We start from the raw sequence: 16,885 nt of genomic DNA, 5'->3' as shown, positions 1-16,885 counted from the left end.
CTGGGCCTGCTCCGGGGGCTGGCGGCGGCCCGGCTCCTTCCCTCTGGCTCGAGGACAAATTGAGGAGACTCGGGTGACTGAGCCTCACCCCCCTTACCAGGAGACCAACTGCTTATGTCACCGCTGGTATTGATGAAGATCTCTCCTCCACCGCTTTCTGCTGACATCAGATCTCTGCCATGTTGGTATCCTATGCGAATGGCAGCATTTCGTTCCCCTTGCCAGGCAACCCAAGCAATGGGTGAGTCCTGACCTGCCCTCAGCAGGACCCGGACCGAGACACAGTTTCCGCGGGCTCCTAGCCCCGGTCCAGGGAAGTTCCGGGAGCCGGAACTCTGCTGCTCCGTGCTCGGTGTAAGCTCCTATAAGTGTAGGCTCCAAGAAGCAGCCCCCGCGGGCTCAGTTCCGGGAGCCGGAATTCGGCCGCTTAGTGTTTGGTGTATGCTCTGATAGTAGCAGGGTCCAAGAAGCAGCCTCCGCGGGCTCCGCAGCCCTGAGCCAGGGCGGTTCCGGGACGGTTCCGGGAGCCGGAACTCGGCCGCTCTGTGCTCGGTGTAAGCTCCTATAAGTGTAAGCTCCAAGAAGCAGTCCCCGCGGGCTCAGTTCCGGGAGCTGGAATTCGGCTTCTTGGTGTTTCGTGTTTGCTCTGATATTAGCAGGGTCCAAGAAGCAGCCTCCGCAGGCTCCGCAGCCCGGAGCCAGGGCGGTTCCGGGACGGTTCCGGGAGCCGGGACTCGGCCGCCCCGCGCTCCGTGTTCACTCCGATAAGATCAGATTTTAAGAAGCCCCCAGGCGCTGAACCCTAGCAATCTGTCTGCAAGCCGCAGGCGAATTGCAGCCTGAAATTACCTTTTCTATGGCTGAATGAGCTGCGGTCAGTCAAAAACAGGTGTGGTGACGTCAGTTTACCAACATGGTGGCTGCTGGCCTCCTCTGTGGTCTGACCGGTGTGGAGAACCGAGATGGACCGCTTCCTTCCCCGTCTCGAACCCAGAATTCAGCCCTGAGTGCGGTGCTTGCGCGTCTGGCAGAAACTGCAGCGCTGTAACCCTGCGTCTCTATCCCAGCGCGCCTTGCAGACTCTAGCCGCGGGGCGATTTGCTGAATAAGCAGTGTTACCCTCCGTGCGACAAACCTCTCGCGCGTTTGAGTCCCCGTAGCCGATCCTCATGCGATGGAAATCCTTCCTCCAGGTTCCGGCGCACCCCACTATTGCTGGAAATTCCTAACAAGATATCCTTTAGCCGTCCTGACTTGTCATACTCCCACACAGTGAAGCAGCACACGGGGGTAATGCACTCCCCTCGCCGCCATCTTCCAAAGACCAAGCTTTTATTTTTATACATAAAATAGCTGGATGAAAACATTTAGGTCATTGCTAAAAACCAAACCTGTAAGTGTTTATTTATTTATTTAGAGAGAGAATTTTAATATTTATTTTTTAGTTCTCAGCGGACACAACATCTTTGTTTGTATGTAGTGCTGAGGATCGAACCCGGGCGGCACGCATGCCAGGTGAGCGCGCTACCACTTGAGCCACATCCCCAGCCCCCTTTTTTTTTTTTTAAAGAGAGAGGTAAGTGTATATTTAAATGGTCCAAGTATACTATCTACTTAGTAGATTAGAGTGTAGCGAAATGAAACTGGGTAAAATCTGGCCAGAGATCTGGTATCAAAAAAAGTGAGTAATAACTTGTTTTTATAATAAAAATAAACTATACTTGTGACACTGAAAGTAAACTTTTACATGAATGTTTAATCTTTGTAGCTTTTGTACACCAAGAAAAATGGGTAACTATCATTTTATTTAAAGCAATATTTAAACTTGACTGCAGAGTGCTAATGTCAAATTAAACAACCTGGTCACACTTAGCTATGTGTGTGGTGTAGGGAATTAGACTCTTTATATTTGTTAACATACAGTGTGTGCTAGATAGCACCATCAGTCTGTCTTATCCTAAAACCACTTCTTATCTGGATTAACGGTATAGTCATTTAATTGGTCTCTCAATACAAGATTATTCTTTCTAAAACAAATCGATCATGTCTCTGCCCTTATTTTTCATTTAATTCCTACTCAACTTCTAGACTTAAAAATTCAATGTTATTTCTTCCAGGACACTTTCAAGGACAGAATTAGGTGATCATCTTCCCCTCGCTCCTAAGGTATTTTGTGGTATGCCATGCTATTTGACTTTGAAACTTAAATAATTGGTAAACTTGTTGAATATAGGCACTTTTATTCATTTTATGTCTAGTGACTGCCTTGTTGGTGAATACATATAGAATGAAAGTACTACTGTCACAACAAATACCAAACAACACATGAGTTATTAGATCAACAGATTCATAGAACTTGCCATTTCAACTACAGCAAAATTCCAAACACTTTTCAGAGGAACGTTTTTTAATGATGAAATCAATGTTAATTATACAACTTAGGGTTAGCAAACCTAACTTTCAAGTAAAGAAACTGAAACTATAAAACAAAAACAAAACCCATCCAATGCCCCGAGTTTTCTTTTTTTTCCTTGCAGAGCTGTAATAAGACAAATATTTCCAAGTAATGGTGTGTTTTTAAAAGGTAAAAGAAAAATGCACATGTAAATGTATCTAGTGTAGAAACATTTCCAACCCTATGGAATAGCTGAGGCTTAAAAAAGGAATTAAGAGATATAAAAGTAAAGTTGCTTCAAGTTATGTAAGTTTCATTGTTACATAATTTCCTTTCTTAGTGTATAGCTTGGATGTACTGAAATCAGTATATGTAACAAGAGCTGGTGAATAAATTTGATCAGAATATAATATATTCATGAAATAATTCCTGTTTTCTGGGCAATAAAATTCTAGTCAAGCACATATATACACTGAATTCACTAAATTATTATATGTGCTTACTTAACATCTTAAGTAAAATTAGCAATTTATATTACCTTCCAGGTTCATTCCAGCTTGAAGACATTTTCGATAGCGGCATGCAGGGCAGTTTTTTCTTCGAATTTTATCAATGATACAATCATTTCTTCCAGCACAAAGATAATTGTGCTGTCCTGTATAGAATAAAAGACACTGTTGAAATTCCACAGGTCTTAAAGGATATTTTTATGAGAGCCTTTTTCCATTTTTGTTTTGGGTAGAAAATGGCCAAGATCCAAAGTCATTGATTAAGAAGATAACTGTACTTGTCTACACTGACATAACTTGCTAAATTGAGAGGGCAACTAAAAAAAAAAAAAAGAAAAGAAAAAAAGATCTTATTCAACAAATTGAAAGTAGTTTATTAAAACCTTAGTGAATGTACACATATGTAAAAATGCACAAATCTGAAGTGTGCTACTAAACTGAGGTATACCTCCATGTAATTAGCTCTGAGTTTGAGAAGCAGAACTGTACCCCACACATTGTCTTCATACCCAAGTTTAATCACTGTTCACCAGAGGCAAGCATTTTTTTCTTGACAAATTGTGCTTTATATAGTATTTTTAATAGTCAGTTACAGAAGATGTCTGTAATCACTATCTTATTATGACTTCTGACCTATTGTTGAAGAGAAAACTGGTCTAAAACATACTATGGGAATGAATTCAACATTAAACCACCATGTGCAAATAAAATGTTTCCCCCTTCCCAATTTAAAACAAAGTGAAGGTTAACGGCAAGTTTACTCTTGAATGTTAAACTTGCCAGCAACTGATTAGATGAATCACAAATTTAACAAACTATCTACCATAGACAGTCTTTACAGAGATCATTGTTTCATACTCATAGAAATAAAGATGCTTGAATTCACCTTTGACTTTAAGAATGTTATCAACTAAATCTTCTGGCATTCAGTGTTGAGTAATATGTTAAGAATTGTGGCTGGACACGGTGATGCTTGCCTATAATCCCACAGGCTTGAGTGACTTAGGCAGGAGGATCACAAGTTCAAAGCCAGCCTCAGCAACTTAGTGAGGTCCTACGCGACTTAGCAAGACCCTATCTCAAAATAAAAAAAATAAAAATAAAAAGGGCTATGGATGTGGCTCAGTGGTTAAATGTTCCTGGATTCAATCCCTGATACAAAATGAAAATAAAACAAAACAAAAAAGAATTGTAGTAGTTTTCTTGGCAAAAATGTTCAAGGAAAATTTAAAATATTTTATGTCTCTCCCCATCCCCTAATTAAATATTCTTGTAATATTCTTCTAATGTGGTTATTAAATGTTGAAGCAAACCAAGGGAAGTTCTGCTGGCCCAGTAAAAGTTATTCTAAACAAGACCAGCATATTTACACAGATGTAACTTAAGATCTTAAGATGTCATGTATCTTATGGGGGGGGGATGGTCTTTATAAGACTCTGTAGGGATAGTTCTCAAGAATTTATCATACTCAAAGGAAAGTGAATTAAGTAATGATCAATTCACTAGGTTGAGTATTACTAAATCCTGGTTTCCAGGAAAAGATCTTTTATGCCTAGGACAACCTGAGACTTGATTAGAATTTAACAACAACAACAACAACAAAACCCCTCAACATTTATTTCTTCCTGATAAGATATTTAATTCCTGCTCTTTAAGAACTAGTTTTAGATATCTGCCTTAAAATCCTTTTAAACAACAGGCTACAAAGTTGAGTAATGGACAATAAGTGCTATGAATTTTTTTATTCTAAAGCTGCTCTCCAATGCCAAATGTTTTTGCTGGCTCTTTCAATTCCTTTCTGTATTCTATAACTTTCCTAGCTTCTTTATTGGGTTAGTGAGAAGCATTAATCCAATAATTCTATCTTCTAAAGAGCACAAGTAAGAACAACAAATACATAACTGAAGCATTTATGAAGTTTTACCCCCATTAAAAATATCCCTAAATTATCCTGAAGTAACTGGAAAAAACCATAGAAAAAATTACTCACTGCTAAATGCAAGAAATTTAAATGTTTTCTTTATATCCAGTTGAAATATCAGAAGATATAATTTATGCTAATAATGATTTCCTTTCCTTTTCTTTCTTTCTTTTTTTTTTTTTTTTGGTGGCGTTGGGGATTAGACTGATTATACATGCTAGACAAGAGCTCTACCAAGCTACACCTCCATCCCTTTTTATTTTTGAGACAGTTTGTCATTAAGTTGCTCAGGTTGGTCTTAAACTTGTGGTCTTCTATCTCAGCCACTCAAGTAGCTGAGATTAAAGGTGTGTACCACTGAGCCTGGTTATTAATATTGATTTTTTGAAAAATATTTTTTAAAAATTGTTGATATTTTTTATTTATTTATTAATATGTGGCACTGAGAATTGAATCCAGTGCCTCACACATGCCAGGCAAGTGTGTTACTGCTGAGCCCCAGCCCTAGCCCAATACTGACTGATTTCTTTATCCTATCTATTTTGGGCATAACTAAGAATCTTAGAAAAGGCACTAAAACTGAGGACAGATCCAACATGGCGGCGAGTGGGGAGCGCTTTCAGTACCTCCTCAACAACGGGGTCAGAGAGACGCATGGATACGCTTAGATTTGACCTGCTGAGAAACTCCTAGCAAAATACCACTAAAGAGAGACCGGCCAGGAATTGGAAGGATTTTTGGAGGTGACAGTTTGCCCTAGACAGTGAATCTCCGCCACACAGCACAGAGGTCCAGACCCGCCAGCCGCTGCCCGCGCTACTCGGCAACTGTCGGCTGCCTGCACGCAGCCCCCGCGTCAGGGCGGATAGCCTCCGAGGCGCAGCGCAGCAGGAGTGGTGCAGGGACTCTAGGAAGAGGTCTCTCGCCAAGCCTTCATGAAATAGCGAACCGGGAGCTGAAACCAGCCAGAGACAGACCAGTCCCACCCCTCCCTTCGGACACTCCAGCAAGGAGCCTGGGGCCCGCCATAGCAGAGAGGTGACATCACCAGAGTTCCGCTGACAGAATTCCTTCCCAGCGGAATCCACGTTAGCAGGTGTGTGACTCCCACCCCCTCCAGATACAAGCAGCCAGGAAACCTCGGGAATCTCTCCGGGGGCGTGTCCGTAGGGAAGCAGAGGGGATTCCAGATCCCCACCTCCCCTTAACACCAGCGGCGACACCCAAGATCTTAGCCGCCAGTTTCTGGGGGCGTGCCCACCAAAGGGGTCCGGAAAAATTAAACTGTTGGTTCCCAGATCACCCCACCACAGCACTGGGGCTTAGATGAATGACAGAGAGGGTGTTCATCGTTCGGGATATAGGACACGCGGTTGGGCTGCAAGTGTAATCAGATCCTTGGGGAACCGCCACCGGTGAACAGGACCTGGCTGGCTGGCTGGGAGGAGGAACAGGGGGAGGGGCCGGAAAAGTGAAAGGGCTCTGAACTAACAGGATTGAGAGACTCCCAGGAGCCACCTTACAGGGATTTCTGTCAGCACATAGAGGGCAGAAGTTCGGCTCGGAGGGCACAGCTCCGCCTATTGGAAGAGAAGAAAATGGGATTCAGCCATAGAACAGGGGATGCCAGCATGGCAGAGATCTCATGTCATCGGAGAGGGGCCGAGGAGAGAACTTCATCCGTGCCAGCGGCGACGGAAACAGTTGGTCTCCTGGTAGGGAGGGTGAGTCACAGATACCCGAGTCTCTCTCGCTTTGTCTTTGAGCCAGAGGGGAGGAGCGGGGCTGCCGCCCGCGCCCGCAAGGTAGGCAGACCTGCGACCAACCTGCAGATCAGGCCCAGCAGTCTGCGGGCTTGGTAGGAGGGGCGGGGCAGGGCAGAGCCGCCGCCCGCGCCGGCAAGGTAAGCAGACCTGCAACAGACCGGCGGATCAGGCCCAGCGGCCTGCCAGCGTGGTACACACTTCACCCCAACTGGAGTAGGGGCAGAGCAGAGCCTTTGCCCGCGCCCAGATCAGGCCCAGCGGCCCGCCTGTGTGGTGGTCAAGTGACCCCAATTGGAGTGGGGGCGGAGCGGAACTGCCACCCGTGCCCACAAGGTGGGCAGACCGGCGACCAACCTGCAGATCAGGCCCAGCGGTCCCCGGGCGTGGTAGGAGGGGCAGGGCAGAGCCTTCGCCCCCACCTGCAAGGTAGGCAGACCTGCGACAGAACGGCAGATCAGGCCCAGGGGTCCGCGGGCGTGGTAGACACCTCACACCAATTGGAGGAGGGGCAGAGCAGAGCCCCTGCCCACACCTTCAGGGGAGACTTTTCAACTATACAAGAGCAATATAAATATATTGGGGGGGGGGGAATTCAAAAACACAACAGTTTCACCAAGAAGAAAGAAACACAAGCAGTATGAAAAGACAAGGAAAGAACGGACTACAAGCAATGCAGGTCAACTCAACTTTAGAAGAGGTAACAGCTGCAGCACATGGAATGTCAGATAAAGAATTCAGGATATATATGCTTCAGATGATCTGGAGTATCAAGGAAGACATTAGACAGCAAAATCAGACAATGAAAGATCACTTCGACAATGAATTACACAAACAAATCCAGGAAGCAAAGGATCAACTATACAGGGAGATAGAGGTTATAAAAAACAAACAAACAGAAATCCTAGAAATGCAGGAAGCAATAAACCAACTTAAAAACTTAATTGAGAATACTACCAGCAGAGTAGAACACTTAGAAGATAGAACATCAGACAATGAAGACAAAGTATTTCAACTTGAAAAGAAAATAGACAGCTCAGCAAGACTGTTAAGAAACCATGAGCAGAACATCCAAGAAATATGGGATAACATTAAGAGACCAAACTTAAGAGTCATTGGGATACAGGAAGGTATAGAACTCCATACCAAAGGAATGAGCAATTTATTCAATGAAATAATACGAGAAAACTTCCCAGACTTGAAGAATGAGACAGAATCCCAAATTCTAGAAGCCTACAGGACGCCGAATGTGCAAAATTATAAGAGATCCACACCTAGACACATTATAATGAAGATGCCCAACATACAGAATAAGGAGAGAATTTTAAAAGCTACAAGAGAAAGGAAGCAGATTACATTTAGGGATAAGCCAATCAGGATAACAGCTGATCTTTCAACACAGACTCTGAAAGCTAGAAGATCCTGGAATAACATATTTCAAACACTGAAAGAAAATGGGTTCCAACCAAGAATTGTGTATCCAGCGAAATTAAGCTTCAGGATGGAAGATGAAATTAAAACCTTCCAAGAAAAACAAAAGTTAAAAGAATATGCAGCTAGAAAACCATCTCTTCAAAACATCCTCGGCAAAACATTACAGGAAGAGGAAATGGAAAATAACAATGAAAACCAACAGTGGGAGGTAGGATAGTAAAGGGGGGGTGAATAATCAAAGAGGAAAACAAACCATGTTTAGTAACATAAATAAACAAATATGGCTGGAACAACAACCCATATCTCAATAATAACCCTAAATGTTAATGGCTTAAACTCACCAATTAAGAGACACAGGCTAGTAGAATGGATCACAAAACAAGACCCAACAATATGCTGCCTACAGGAGACGCATTTGATAGGAAAAGACATACATAGGCTGAAGGTGAAAGGTTGGGAAAAATCATATCACTCATATGGACTTCGGAAACAAGCAGGAGTGTCCATACTCATATCAAATAAAATAGATTTCAAGCCAAAGTTAATCAAAAGGGATAAAGAGGGACACTACATACTGCTCAAGGGAACCATACACCAACAAGACATAACAATCATAAATATTTATGCCCCAAACAATGGTGCAGCTATGTTCATCAAACAAACTCTTCTCAAGTTCAAGAGTCTAATAGACCACCATACAATAATCATGGGAGACTTCAACACACCTCTCTCGCCACTGGACAGATCTTCCAAACAAAAGTTGAATAAGGAAACTATAGAACTCAATAACACAATTAATAACCTAGACTTAATTGACATATATAGAATATACCACCCAACATCAAGCAGTTATACTTTTTTCTCAGCAGCACATGGATCCTTCTCAAAAATAGATCATATATTATGTCACAGGGCAACTCTTAGACAATATAAAGGAGTAGAGATAATACCATGCATCCTATCTGATCATAATGGAATGAAACTGAAAATCAACGATAAAAGAAGGAAGGAAAAAGCATACATCACTTGGAGAATGAACAATAGGTTACTGAATGATCAATGGGTTATAGAAGACATCAAGGAGGAAATTAAAAAATTCTTAGAGATTAATGAAAACACAGACACAACATATCGGAATCTATGGGACACATTGAAAGCAGTTCTAAGAGGAAAATTCATTGCTTGGAGTTCATTCCTTAAAAAAAGAAAAAACCAACAAATAAATGATCTCATACTTCATCTCAAAATCTTAGAAAAAGAAGAGCAAAACAATAGCAAAAGAAGTAGAAGACAAGAAATAATGAAAATCAGAGCTGAAATTAATGAAATCGAAACAAAAGAAACAATTGAACAAAATTGACAAAACTAAAAGTTGGTTCTTTGAAAAAATAAACAAACTCGACAGACCCTTAGCCATGGTAGCGAAGAGAAGAGAGAGAACTCAAATTACTAGCATACGGGATGAAAAAGGCAATATCACAACAGACACTTCAGAAATACAGAAGATAATCAAAAATTATTTTGAATCCTTATACTCCAATAAATTAGAAGATAGTGAAGGCATAGATAAATTTCTTAAGTCATATGATCTGCCCAGATTGAGTCAGGAGTATATAGACAACCTAAACAGACCAATATCAATCGAGGAAATAGAAGAAACCATCAAAAGACTACCAACTAAGAAAAGCCCAGGACCGGATGGGTATACAGCAGAATTTTACAAAACCTTTAAAGAGGAACTAACACCAATACTTTTCAAGCTACTTCAGGAAATAGAAAAAGAGGGAGAACTTCCAAATTCATTCTACGAGGCCAACATCACCCTGATACCTAAACCAGACAAAGATACTTCAAAGAAAGAAAACTTCAGACCAATATCTCTAATGAACCTAGATGCAAAAATCCTCAATAAAATTCTGGCGAATCGGATACAAAAACATATCAAAAAAATTGTGCACCATGATCAAGTAGGATTCATCCCTGGGATTCAAGGCTGGTTCAATATATGGAAATCAATAAATGTTATTCACCACATCAATAGACTTAAAAATAAGAACCATATGATCATCTCGATAGATGTGGAAAAAGCATTCGACAAAGTACAGCATCCCTTTATGTTCAAAATTCTAGAAAAACTAGGGATAACAGGAACATACCTCAATATTGTAAAAGCAATCTATGCTAAGCCTCAGGCTAGCATCATTCTGAATGGAGAAAAATTGAAGGCATTCCCTCTAAAATCTGGAAGAAGATAGGGATGCCCTCTTTCACCACTTCTGTTCAACATAGTTCTCGAAACGCTGGCCAGAGCAATTAGACAGACGAAAGAAATTAAAGGCATAAAAATAGGAAAAGAAGAACTTAAATTATCACTATTTGCAGATGATATGATTCTATACCTAGCAGACCCAAAAGGGTCTACAAAGAAACTATTAGAGCTAATAAATGAATTCAGCAAAGTGGCAGGATATAAAATCAACACGCATAAATCAAAGGCATTCCTGTATATCAGCGACAAATCCTCTGAAATGGAAATGAGGACAACCACTCCATTCACAATATCGTCAAAAAAAATAAAATACTTGGGAATCAACCTAACAAAAGAGGTGAAAGACTTATATAATGAAAACTACAGAACCCTAAAGAGAGAAATAGAAGAAGATCTTAGAAGATGGAAACATATACCCTGTTCATGGATAGGCAGAACTAACATCATCAAAATGGCGATATTACCAAAAGTTCTCTATAGGTTTAATACAATGCCAATCAAAATCCCAACGGCATTTCTTGTAGAAATAGAGAAAGCAATCATGAAATTCATATGGAAAAATAAAAGATGCAGAATAGCAAAAACAATGCTAAGCAGGAAGTGTGAATCAGGCAGTATAGCGATACCAGACTTCAAACTATACTACAGAGCAATAGTAACAAAAACAGCATGGTACTGGTACCAAAACAGGCGGGTGGACCAATGGTACAGAATAGAGGACACAGAAACCAATCCACAAAACTACAACTATCTTATATTTGATAAAGGGGCTAAAAGCATGCAATGGAGGAAGGATAGCATCTTCAACAAATGGTGCTGGGAAAACTGGAAATCCATATGCAACAAAATGAAACTGAATCCCTTTCTCTCGCCATGCACAAAAGTGAATTCAAAATGGATCAAGGAGCTTGATATCAAATCAGAGACACGCCGTCTGATAGAAGAAAAAGTTGGCTACGATCTACATACTGTGGGGTCGGGCTCCAAATTCCTCAATAGAACACCCATAGCACAAAAGTTAATAACTAGAATCAACAAATGGGACTTACTCAAACTAAAAAGTTTTTTCTCAGCTAAAGAAAGAATAAGAGAGGTAAATAGAGAGCCTACATCCTGGGAACAAATCTTTACTCCTCACACTTCAGATAGAGCCCTAATATCCAGAGTATACAAAGAACTCAAAAAATTAGACAATAAGAGAACAAACAACCCAATCAACAAATGGGCCAAGGACCTGAACAGACACTTCTCAGAGGAGGACATACAATCAATCAACAAGTACATGAAAAAATGATCACCATCTCTAGCAGTCAGAGAAATGCAAATCAAAACCACCCTAAGATACCATCTCACTCCAGTAAGATTGGCAGCCATTATGAAGTCAAACAACAACAAGTGCTGGCGAGGATGTGGGGAAAAGGGTACACTTGTACATTGCTGGTGGGACTGCAAATTGGTGCAGCCAATTTGGAAAGCAGTATGGAGATTTCTTGGAAAGCTGGGAATGGAACCACCATTTGACCCAGCTATTCCCCTTCTTGGTCTATTCCCTAAAGACCTAAAAAGAGCATGCTACAGGGACACTGCTACATCGATGTTCATAGCAGCTCAATTCACAATAGCAAGACTGTGGAACCAACCCAGATGCCCTTCAATAGACGAATGGATTAAAAAAATGTGGCATTTATACACAATGGAGTATTACTCTGCATTAAAAAATGACAAAATCATAGAATTTGCAGGGAAATGGATGGCACTAGAGCAGATTATGCTAAGTGAAGCTAGCCAATCCCTAAAAAACAAATGCCAAATGTCTTCTTTGATATAAGGAGAGTAACTAAGAACAGAGTAGGGACGAAGAGCAGGAGAAGAAGATTAACATTAAACAGAGATGAGAGGTGGGAGGGAAAGGGAGAGAAAAGGGAAATGCATGGAAATGGAAGGAGACCCTCAGGCTTATACAAAAGAACATACAAGAGGAAATGAGGGGAAAGGGAAAAATATTACAAGGGGGAGAAATGAAGGTCAGTAGAGGGGGTAGAGAGAGAAGAGGAGAGGGGAGGGGAGGGGAGGGGAGGGGAGGGGAGGGGAGGGGAGGGGAGGGGGGATAGTAGAGGATAGGAAAGGCAGCAGAACACGACAGTCACTAGTATGGCAATATGTAAATCAATGGATGTGTAACTGATGTGATTCTGCAATCTGTATATGGGCTAAAAATGGGAGTTCATAACCCACTTGAAGCAAAGTGTGAAAGATGATATATCAAGAACTATGTAATGTTTTGAACAACCAACAATAAAAAAAAAAAGAATCTTAGAAAAGTACAATTCCCCTGATGAATTTGGGCAAGTCTGTTCCTTACCTATAAAACAAAGTTCAAATAGTGTTCACTATTTCACAAGCCATATAACACTAATCGTCATTTTCTGTCAATCCCTTTAAGACAATGAGGTATCTCCTTTTGGAGTTCTTTGTTTTCTACCACTTGGCAAATCCCTTAAGATGTAAAGTGAAAAGCCTTTAGGTCATCTGAGATTTCTTAACATTGTTGTTTATGTGATTCTTATTTTTATGGTTAAAATCTATTTTTGGCAAGTGATTCTGATTTTCCATTTATGGTAAGTGTTGTAGCCAGTCTCCAAGATGGCCCTCAGTGATCTTATTTCTTGGTATTCATACTCTGTGTAGTCCCTTCTTATGGTAGAGGATTGGCCTCTGTGACCAATGTCTAATAATTCATTCTAGTGGAAGCCAGCTGCTACATTAGAGAGCAGCCTTAGAGAAGGCCACCTCATATGTAAAGGAGCTGAAGCTTCCTGCCAAAACCCATGTAAAAGTGTTTGGAAGTGGGTCCTTCAGCTTCAGACAAGCTTTTAGATGACTGTAACCCCCACCAATAGCCTGAATGTAACTCATGAGAGTTCTGGGACCACCCAGTTATGCTTACAGATTCCTAGAGTTTGTGTGACATAGTTAACGTTGCTATAAGCTGTTAACTTTAAGGATTATTTTTTATGAGCAATAGATTACTAATACAGCAGGAATTATAATTTATTCATTTTATGATCAACAAACTTTAAGTTTTTTTTTTAAAGGTAACCAAGAAGAACAGTGATGATGAACATGAACAAGATCATCAAAATGGTAGAGGAAATGGGAAACACAGCAAAGGGCATATAGAACATGCAGGTTGTATATGCCCTGTTTGAAGTATCTGAGGATTAGAGGTATATTGTTGAAAGTATACTGATAGGGTGCCAAGGAGCTGTTTATCTCAGTCCCAGTACTGTTTGCTAGCTGTGTGATCTCAGTAACATTTACTAACTTTTCAGAGTTTTGTCCCTCATATGTAAAATTGGAAAATTAGTACCTTCCTTGCTGGGCTTCAGTGAGGGTTAGAAGTAACTATGTAGATTATTCTTAGAGCCTAGCACATTGTGAGCACTCATCTAGTTAATGTCTAACTACATTGTAAACTGCCAGATGAAGAGTTTATCCTGTACAGTTTAGAGGGTCATTGTACTATTGAGGATAAGACATTGTTTGGAGACATCTATTTAATCCCACTTTTGTCACTTAAACTCACAAATTCAGATGATAGCAGGATCTAAGAACTCACAGAGCCATTAATAAAATAATATATTTGTAACATATTACTTACTTGACACATAGGTATCACCAACTCTTAACTTACTATACCACCTTTATGACCTACTAACAAAGATTACATGCACTTCTGGGCAAAGGAAGTATAAGAAAAAGGGCCTTGGGAGGAAAAAGGTCTTGGATCTAGTATGCATAAAAAGAAGTGGGGCTACTTTTTCTTTTTTATGTACAGAAAAGCAGCTCCCTTAATACTAAGAAACAAACAACAAAAAAGACAAAATACCTATCCTTGATCTGAGTTGCATGGAAAATAAATATGTAAAACTTCTCTGTAGATTTCCTAATAGTTAAATGGGTATTAATTATACCTCACCAATTTTAGGAAAAAACCTATAGTTTTTAGCAGGTATTAAAAATGGAGTGCTAAATGTATGATGCTAATCATATAAAGCTATATGTTTATAATTAAGAAATCCCACCAAATTATGTATCTCAGCTTTATTTATTTATTGGTACCAGGGATTGAACCCAAGGGTGCTTAAACATTGAGCCACATCCCCAGCCCTTTTTATATTTTATTAGAGACAGAGTCTCCCTGTGTTGCTTAGGGCCTCACTAAGTTGCTGAGGCTAGCCTCAAACTTGTGATCCTCCTGCGTCGCTGGGATTTCAGGCATGCTCCACACGTGAAACTATCTCAACTTTAAAGCATATTTTCATTGTGTCTTGACAGGATAAAGAGAAGAATGCTATGAGAGAGAGTATCAAATTATTACAGAATTTTAGTGCTGGAAAGGGTTTTCAAGAATGTTATTAAAATCCAAATAAAGGATTAATATAAATAAAGGAGGAAAACAGCAACTTTTACCTAAAAATAAGTATTAAGAATTTAATTTTAAAGTAAGGATTAAGCACAGAGGGCATATGGCCTGCCATGGTGTTGATTTGGGAGGTTGGGAAGCTTTGTTTTCTGAGTTTATTGCATTTTGATGGTTATAGGTAAGGCACCTGTGCCCTCCCTAATATATCAGTCCTGCCCTCCTTCCCACAAATATATTTGGCCAGAGTGACACACAGTCCCTGTAGGCATTTGAAATTTGTAGCCCTTTTTCAAAGAATAGTAAGTGAAAAATATTTTTAATGCTATTAATGTACTATTTTAATGCTCAGTGTACTATTGAGGATAAGACATTGTTTGGCGACATCTCTGTTTAATCCCAGTTTTTAAGGCCCCATTGCCTCATTCTGAATTTCACTTCTGAAAATCATTTTGTTAATTTTATACACAGCATTATTAATAATATCGATGACTTTATATCATAGAAATATTTTATACTTAAGAGAGTGCTGTATAAAGTAACAATTTGAGGTCAAGAAGATACTTCCCTTTTTGGGGTATGTGTTAAATAACATTCATTGTTAAGGGCATCACACTAAGCAATGGTGGTTTTTACTTTTGCATCCTTCTGGTCTAGGTGGGGACATGAGCAATTTTATAGTTTGCTAATGTATTAAAAAGTAATCCAAACAAAATGACTCATGTAACTCAAGGATATGCAAACACCAATCAAATAATAATAATAATAATAATAATAATAATAATAATAATAATTTCTTTAAGAACTAGCATACTCAGAGCTTTAGTTATTCCATTCAGGTCACACAACCTCCAGGTTGCTTTACAAATAACTAAATTATAGGATTATTAGTTTGTTTTTTTTTTTGAAGTGGATTCATTGGCAAAATGTTAAAAGTCTCTCTCCCTGTATACTGCTCTTGTGCTGGGGATTGAACCCACGGGGTGCTTTACCACTAAACTACATCCCCAGGCTTTTTTTAGTTTTTATTTTGAGACAGGGCCTCACTAAGTTGCTTAGGCTGGCCTTGAATCTTGAATTTGTGATTCCCTTTCCTCAGCTCCTGAATCACTGGGATTATAGGCATACATCACCACACCTGGGTACCTGGCTGACTTTCTTCTTCTTCAAGGAGAAAATACTACAGCCCCTGTCAGCAATCTAAATCTATTTTAAGAATAAGTTTATATTAATAAAACATTTATATAGTGAAATAACCTCTTTAAAAATACATTTTTTTTCTGATCTTTTCAACCAGTTTATCACACCCTCTTCCTAATCTTTAATCTTTGTTTTCAAATGGTAGAATGGTAGGTTCATCTTTCACTTCAGTAGACTGAACTCCCCCCCCCCCCTCTCTCATTTAGAGACAGGGGCTCACTGAGTTGCTTAGTGCCTCGAAGTTGCTGAGGCTGGCTTTGAACTCCAGATCCTCCTGCCTCAGCCTCCTGAGCCATGCCACTATGCCCGACTTGACCTCCTCTCTTACTGGCATTTATACCACTTAACATGGTGCCCTAACTTAACAGAAAACAAGAAATGCCCCCTCCCCCCAACATTTCCTATTACTCATTTTTGCTGCACAAGTATAGTTTCTGTCTTTGAAACCTACTAGCTTATGGGGAATGAAAGCACACAATTTTAATATCATTAACATATCTTACTGCCCAAACTTTATATCATCATTTCACATACAGCACCTTCTTACAGTGTTACTTTTAGCCTCTAACCTAACTCCCACCCTTCAACGTATACTTTTCTATCTTAGTTTTGTTTGTTTTTTAAAAGTATCTCCTTTCCATTGGAAGACTTTCCTTCATTACTGATGTCTAGCCTTAGTGAGCTTTATATATAATGGAAATTTGAAACTCCACTTTGAGAAATAGGAATCACATAGAGGAAAAATAAAACTCTTCAAAACACACACTACCTTCCACTGCTCTTTTGAAGAATACTTTACAGCTTCCACATGTCAAGACCCCGTAATGACATCCTGAAGCTTCATCAGAGCACACCAGGCAGAGTTTGGGAGGTGGTCCCGTTGCTGTTGAGGAGCTAGATGGAGGGGAGCTTACATCTGGTCTCATTCCAGGGCTAAAGGAAGAGGAAAAACATTTGTGATTTAATTGTGA

General features: G+C 40.1%; 1 protein-coding gene across 6 annotated transcripts in view; it reads right to left on the bottom strand.

Moving 5' to 3' along the window:
* Nr3c1 (nuclear receptor subfamily 3 group C member 1) overlaps positions 1 to 16,885 on the bottom strand; it is a 110,623-nt gene that overhangs the window by 26,949 nt on the left and 66,789 nt on the right. For 5 of the 6 annotated variants that reach the window (XM_046460074.2, XM_046460072.2, XM_046460075.2 and 2 more), the window contains exons 3-4: positions 16,681 to 16,847; positions 2,934 to 3,050 (exon numbers count right to left, since the gene is read on the bottom strand). In XM_046460074.2, the coding sequence (XP_046316030.1) occupies positions 2,934 to 3,050; positions 16,681 to 16,847 (284 nt within the window). The remainder of the gene's footprint in view (positions 1 to 2,933; positions 3,051 to 16,680; positions 16,848 to 16,885) is intronic. The other variant, XM_046460076.2, reaches the window with a different exon arrangement.

This window comes from Marmota monax, unplaced genomic scaffold (assembly GCF_021218885.2).
Source record: "Marmota monax isolate L192 unplaced genomic scaffold, Marmota_monax_Labrador192_F-V1.1 WCK01_AAM20220418_F8-fsc00006, whole genome shotgun sequence".
In the NCBI taxonomy this organism is placed as follows: Eukaryota; Metazoa; Chordata; class Mammalia; order Rodentia; family Sciuridae; genus Marmota; species Marmota monax.
Note: the sequence above shows the minus strand (reverse complement) of the source record. Positions and strands in the feature narration are given on the sequence as shown.